This window comes from Erigeron canadensis, chromosome 2, assembly GCF_010389155.1.
Source record: "Erigeron canadensis isolate Cc75 chromosome 2, C_canadensis_v1, whole genome shotgun sequence".
NCBI classification, from domain to species: Eukaryota; Viridiplantae; Streptophyta; class Magnoliopsida; order Asterales; family Asteraceae; genus Erigeron; species Erigeron canadensis.
The window spans coordinates 28,378,089-28,385,340 of NC_057762.1; the positions used below are offsets into that span (position 1 = coordinate 28,378,089).

The 7,252-nt window shown below is 33.1% G+C and overlaps 2 protein-coding genes across 2 annotated transcripts; both read right to left on the bottom strand.

Annotated features, from left to right (window-relative positions):
- LOC122589937 (protein PATRONUS 2-like) lies at positions 1-1,964 on the bottom strand. The gene is made up of 6 exons (XM_043762268.1): positions 1,887-1,964; positions 1,751-1,810; positions 1,239-1,328; positions 627-1,076; positions 492-529; positions 1-401 (listed from the first exon to the last, which is right to left on the bottom strand). Exons 3-6 carry the CDS (start codon positions 1,297-1,299, stop codon positions 213-215), a joined length of 738 nt encoding a protein of 245 aa, XP_043618203.1. The 5' UTR covers positions 1,300-1,328; positions 1,751-1,810; positions 1,887-1,964; the 3' UTR covers positions 1-212.
- Positions 1,965-6,523: 4,559 nt separating this feature from the next.
- On the bottom strand, positions 6,524-7,252 carry LOC122588023. The gene has a single exon (XM_043760169.1). It carries the CDS (start codon positions 7,250-7,252, stop codon positions 6,524-6,526), a length of 729 nt encoding a protein of 242 aa, XP_043616104.1.

Consider the following 7,252-nt stretch of genomic DNA (forward strand, 5'->3'; position numbering starts at 1 on the left):
AGATTTTATTAAAACATTAGTCTTTCATATCTTGCCAACATGATCAAAAACAAGACTTTGCATTACACTACAACAGTCAATAGTTTGACCACAAAACAACCACAAACTAACAATACTAGAAATCGGACTTGTTTATGAAAATTGTATGAGAAGGGAAACTAATGGCATATAGTTTCTACAAAAACTAAACTGACTAAATCACATTAGACACGCTACTTTAACCTTAATGGTGTCTCGGCCAAGATAAAGCTTGAAAAGTCATCATAGTCCATGTTCATATAGGACATTCTTGGGGAATTTGGGCTACCAAAGTTTGGGGAACTTAGCCCACCACGAGGTCGATATTCTGTTATCGGCTCAGTTATCTCCTCAATCTCAAAGAGGTCGTAGAGATTTTCATCCTGCATATAATTCAGAAAGAAAATCATTTTAAATAGATCCAAACTAAAGAAACACAGGAACTTATATATCATCATATCATCAAAGCATACCTTTGGATTGTATGTCAATGGAGGCTGAACACAAGTATCTGTGATATAACAATTGAGATGGGTGAGTTATTGCCAAATAAAACAGAAAAACATATAACGGAATAAAGCCATAAAACTGAATGATAAATGAGATACCTCTACTATCTAGCCCAACAGCTTTCAAGAACTCATCCAAGTCCAGAGCTTTATTCCGTGACTTGATACATTCATCATGATTGTGCAAAAAGCCTTCTTCTGCAATGGAGAAGGAGAAGTCCTCATCTTCAGCAACAGTTATCAACTGCTTTCCTTGAATCTTCTTCTTAACACTCTTCTGCTGCTGCTGCTGCTGAGCAAATGGTTTCACCCCGTTTGTAAGATCACCAAGCGCTTTTCTTCCACTAACTTTGCCTTTTCCCCCAACAGAAGCCTGAGCCTTCTTCGCTACACCAAAATCTTCCCCAATCGGAATCACATTATTGACATTGTGTTTTCTTGACGCCTGCAGTGCAGATGGCTTCCCTGAGTTTGATATATCGTTAAGCACTTTCCTTGTTCCAAAACCTCCTTTCTTCTTATGAACAGTAGACCCAATGGTCTTCATTCCTGAACAAAGAAAACAATACTTAACTCCAACCACAAATAATACAAACATGGTGATAAAATTTTACCCCTTTCGCTAAATTAATATATATCTAAGGAAAGATGCAATACACTAAAAAACGGTAATAAGATCGTAAATCTTTCAATAAAAAGGTAGTGACATACCACCATCAAATTGAATACTAAAGTTCTGGTCTTGAGTCATACGGCTAGAGTGCAACGCCATTTATTGAAATCGATAAAATCCTCTGGAGTCTGTACATAGAGCAAGAAACAAAATTTAAACATTGAATTTTAGAAAAAATATTTAAAAAAACAAAAAAACAAAAGGGGTCCTAAATTAACGACAAAATTAACGAAAATTGCTACGAAAGAAAATAATATCGACAGGAGATGACCAACAGATTTTTCAAGAAACAAGTAAAAATAAACTATACATATGATTATAAAATAATAACATATCACATATGATTGAACAAATAAATTAGGGTTACAGTAAATAAGAAGAATACTTACAAAAAATTGTATTAACAACAAAAGTAACGAAATTTGGTAAACGTAACAAACTAATATCGACACGAGATGACCAGCAGATTTTTCAAGAAACCGGTAAATATAAACTATACATATAATTGAACAAATAAATTAGGGTTACACTAAATAAGACGAATACTTACAAAGAATTGTATCGATCTATCAGAATACTTGAGAGCAGTGCAATCGGATTGATTAATTTCCTGTACAATGAAAGGAGAATGAGAATAAAAACTTATGATGATTGGATAAATTAGGGGGAAGAAGAAGAATACTTACAAACAAATGTATGTATGCTGATTGAATTGTGTTTAATTTCTGATTGTACAATTTTATTTTTCTTAAACTGATTTTGATTTGAAACCCTAGAATTATCAGAGTGTTTTAGTCTTTAAAAGGGGGGAAGAAAACTATTTGCAACGGTCATATTAGTTTGTGCTGTTTTACATTTTTGCCCTTGTATTTGTAGTTATAATTTCTTTTCGTAAACGTTTTTCATCTCAAGTTCTCTTGTCATTTAAAACATGGGGTCTAAAATAAATAATTTTTCTTTGATGAATTACAAGCGATACATTTTAACCGTAATAATTGAAGAGATAATTTCATATATACCCTCATTAAAATACATAAATATCACATATGCACAAATCAGATTTAATATATCACATATCCCCACTTTAATATCAAAATATCATATCTCCCCAAATCTCCATTTTAATCAAAATTAAATCCCAAATTTCATTAACTATTTAGATAATGACCACAATACCCTTTAAACTAAAAAACCATAACTATATTTCTTTCATTGATTCTGCACGGAATGTAAATAACAAGACCAAATGTTACCTGCAAGTTGCCAAAAGTTCCACCATTGACACATATTCATGCTTTTTAGTGATTGCAATTGCTTCATTAATGTCCCTCCAAGAAACTATCACTTTTAATATCAATATGCATTATTCTAGACATGTGTATAGAATACATATACTATTCACCTTGTATTATTCAATACACATACATGAGATGATCAGCCCATGTAACCAAAAAGAAAACATAAACAGAGATTGGTGAGAACCTATATCCAAACCAGCTAGTATGCTAAAAAACAACTATAAGAGAAACTATTGAAAACCACTTCTTTCTTTATCAGGAACTTTTGATGTGAATTCTTGGCTAACCGAAAGAATCCTTCGTAATTCAACTTGAACTTGTACTTGGATGATATTTGCCTAAATTTATAATCAAGCAGACAAATATATTTACAAATCGCTGCTTGGGGAAGTTAATGCAACTTTAGTAGCCTTAACTCCTAAGATTACTACCCCTAATAAGGTGTCAGATTTTAGACCTATAGCTTGTTGCAATGTTATCTACAAATGCATAAGTAAGATTCTAACTAAAAGAATTCAGAATGTGCTTGGAAAGATTGTTCATATTAATCAAAGTGCATTTGTGCTTGGAAGACACATTCAAGATAACATTTTGATTGCACAAGAATTGTTGAGGGGGTATAACAGGAAGTATAGACCAAGGAGATGTGTTATGCAAATTGATATACAAAAAGCATATGACACTGTAAGTTGGAGTTTTTTAAGGGATATTTTAGAGAAGTTTGGGTTCCACAAGAGGATGGTGCATTGGATTATGACTTGTGTCACTTCTACAAAATTCTCTGTTTGTATTAATGGGGAAATTCATGGATATTTTAAAGGAGGAAGAGGATTAAGGCAGGGAGACCCAATTTCCCCTTATTTGTTTACACTAGTGATGGAAGTCTTAAATCTTATCATGTGTAAAAATATTGGAGATTCTAAGGAATTCAAGTATCATTTTGGGTGTAAGGAGTTGCAGCTTACTCATATGTGCTTTGCTGATGATTTGTTAGTTTTGTGTAAAGGGGATGTTGCTTCTGTTAAGGTAGTTAAGCAAAGTCTGGATGATTTCTCCAAGGTTTCTGGTTTAATTCCTAACTTGGGTAAAAGTGTTATATTTTTTGGAAGCATGGCTGAAAAGGATAAAGCTGAGATTTTACAAATTATGCCTTTTAAATGTGGGAAACTTCCTGTTAGATATTTGGGGGTGCCATTACTTGCTAAGAAATTGAGTGTTGCAGACTGTAGAATTCTCATTGATAGAATTAAGAGTAGAATTGATTGCTGGAGGAATAAAACTTTATCCTATGCTGGTAGAATTCAATTGATATCTTCAGTTTTAGCCTCAATGCAAGTTTATTGGGCTTCAGTGTACATGATACCTAATACTGTGATCAAAGAAATTGAGAAAGTTTTCAAGAGTTTTCTATGGAATTCTGGGGAATCTGCTAAAGGTAAAGCTAGAGTGGCTTGGAAAAATGTGTGTAAACATAAAGATCAAGGTGGTTTGGGTTTAAAGGATATGCATCTGTGGAATGAAATTTTATTGCTGAAACAGTTTTAGAAAATAGTGGAGAATAAAGACTCACTTTGGGCTAAATGGGTTAATGTGGTAAAATTAAAAAATTCTAATGTTTGGGTTGTTTCAGTTGATAAACAGGATAGTTGGGGATGGAAAGTAATGATGGATTTAAGAGATAAAATTAGAGGTTTTGTTAGATATGAAGTTGGAAATGGTAGGAGAATTTCTTTGTGGTATGATAGGTGGTGTACAGTTGGTCCTTTGTGTGATCAAATTACAAGAAGAACTATTTTTGAAGGTAAATTTAGAGATAATATGACAGTTGCAGATATGATTATTGATGGTAAATGGAGGTGGCCAGAGGATTGGTTAAATAAATATGAGTTCTTGAGAGATATTGAGGTTCCAAATTTGCAGGAAAGCAGGGAAGATAGGGTAAAATGGCTCACTAAACAGAATTCTTTGGTGCAGTTCAGTACAAATCAAGTTTGGAAAGATTTGAGACCTGATTGGGAAAAGGTAGTTTGGAAGAATGTTGTTTGGTTTAGTCATATGGTGCCAAGACATGCATTTATCTTGTGGTTGGCAGTTCAGAGAAAGTTGATTACTCAAGATAGAATAATGAAATGGCAGACTAATGGGGATTTTACATGTCCTCTGTGTCAAAGAGGAGTTGATAGTCATGAACACTTGTTCTTCCAATGTGAGTATGCAATGAAGGTGTGGAAGAATATTACAGATAACTCTCCTATATTAAGTGGCAGTATAGGGATGTTTGATGTAATTGAGAAAATTGCAGCAATGAAAACCCAGAATAATCTTGCAGTTGTTGTTAGTAAATTGGTCCTAGCTGCATCTGTCTATTTTGTGTGGCAGGAAAGGAATTTGAGAAACTTTAAGAAGGAAGAGAGAAGTGTAGAAACTTTGTGCAGAATAATAAAGGATAATGTAAGGCATAAAATGATGTCAATTAGTGTTAAAAACACTATGAAGGTGAGTAGTATTGCTGAAAGATGGAACTTGAGATGGAGTAATAACTCTCTGGTTGCTATTGAAGATTAAAGGTTTGTTTGTTAGCTTTATGCAGAGGTTCTACATTAATGTATGTGAATGAGAATAGAGAGCGGTGAAAGATGACGCTTCTTGGTCTCATTCTAGTAATAACTTTTGGTTTTGATATTGTTTAGATGAATTCATGTTTTTTTATTTGTACAGTTGTAATTGTAATATTTGTGTATATTAATGAGAAATTCACCTTTAAAGTTATTTACAAATCACTCAAAGATAAAAGACAACTTTTAGGGGTCTAAAAATCAATTAAGTTTCCTTTACTTGTAAATTTTTTTATTTTATTACTGATTTTTAATTCAAGCTGATAATGGTTAATCTTGTGGGTTTAGTTGTGGATTCTTACAATTACTATTAAATAGGATTTGATTTATCTCTCTATCTTTAAGTCATTATATATAATAACTACAATTAAAAATGATGACATAAGACTAGGTGAAATTAACCATTACTTGGCATTATTGGAAAAAATTTTAATGTCATTTTATTAATATTCCAGGAAGATGGTTCGGACGAAGGGTGTACATATCACCATGTCAGAATCTTGTATGTCAAAATTTGACATGATGGTAGCCAATAATTTTACATTACATTTGTTGAAAGCAAATCGAAATCAATTTCAAGCCGAGTCAAGTTAATAAATGGATAGGGCCTCATGACTTCAATTAATTTCTTTTTATTATAAACAATGAGTTTCATTCTGAATTTGAATGATTATCTGATCAAATTAGAAATTAAAAAAAAAAAGATTAGCATTCGATTCGGAATCCTATGGAAAAAATATTCTTGATTGAGTTAGGATAGGATCATAAGAGTAAATTAGTTTTTCATTAAAAGAAAAAATGTCGCTCATGGAAAGAAGGGATAGAAAGTGATCTTTTTATTATCTTTTTATCTTGTTATTTTCATTTTTAATTTTTTAATTATTATATTTTTTTTAATAAAAAAACCCCAATAAACCTAAAGGTGATGCCTCTATCAATCTTTTTTTATCGTCATCTCCAATCATCAACATCACCATCTCCATTCACCACCACCAATTTTTAGGACGTAGCCGTACGGCTAAGTCCGGGGTCCGTACATTGCATTGTTTTGTTAACATATGTTATTAATGACAGTGATTTTGATATATACAGTTGCATTGTTTTTTAGTATTACAATTGTAAAAAGAGATTTTATATATAGTCTATACAATTGTAATTGTAAATATTGCCGTATAACATAACCGCCTTAAATGTCATGTACCAATGGGAATTTTGTGCTGATGATGACGATGCCGTTTTAATCAGATCCAAACAATGTAAAACCTTCGGAAAAAATCAGCATATGGTGATATGAATAATGAACACACAAGTGCATAATATCTCATTTAAATAAAGCCCCGCCAGTAGATGAGGAAAAAAAACATAAAAGATATACTAGTAGTACAAGGTAAAGATCTAGAAGAGATCCTATCAAACCCGGCATAAATTCATAGGAGATATGAGACTCTCTTTGTATATGATGCCCCTTAACAAACGGGAGGATCTCTTTAACAGTTTATAGGACTGTTTTGATGTATCAAAAATCACTTGTCCTGCACGATCCTTCTTCACCAGATGCATTATAACTTTTCCATCCTCGGTAATTTCAATGTCTTTGGAAAAAGACCACTCAGGTTCCAAAGCTAATGTGTATGAATATGTTTTCGACCATAAGTTATCAACACCTTGTTCATTCTTTACCCACATGTCAAACTTAAGAGCGTCGACAGTGTTCGTGATCATCCATAGGCATCCATGACACGTACCCAGATGATTACGTTGATTGATAGCCGAATCGGGTAGATGCATCTCTGAAAATTCCATCTTGTCGACATTAAGTGCCATGATCTTCAAAGGACCCATCCAATACAAATATCCTTTAAGAAAAGTGCCTACAAATGCATCAATCTGAGCACCTTGAATGAGTTCTTGCTGGCTCCATGAACGTGTTTTCAGATTGAATACATCACAAGTATGGTAACTTCTCTTAGAATCGTTGTAGTTTCTAAACCTAATAAATTTCAGCTCATCTGGGGTGGCACCATAACCAAATCCGTATGCATGGCTTCCAGCAGGTAAAGGGGCATATGGATCCAGAAATATCTCATATACACGGGTAAAAGGATTGTAAAGGATCATACGCTCATCCACAAAGCCCAT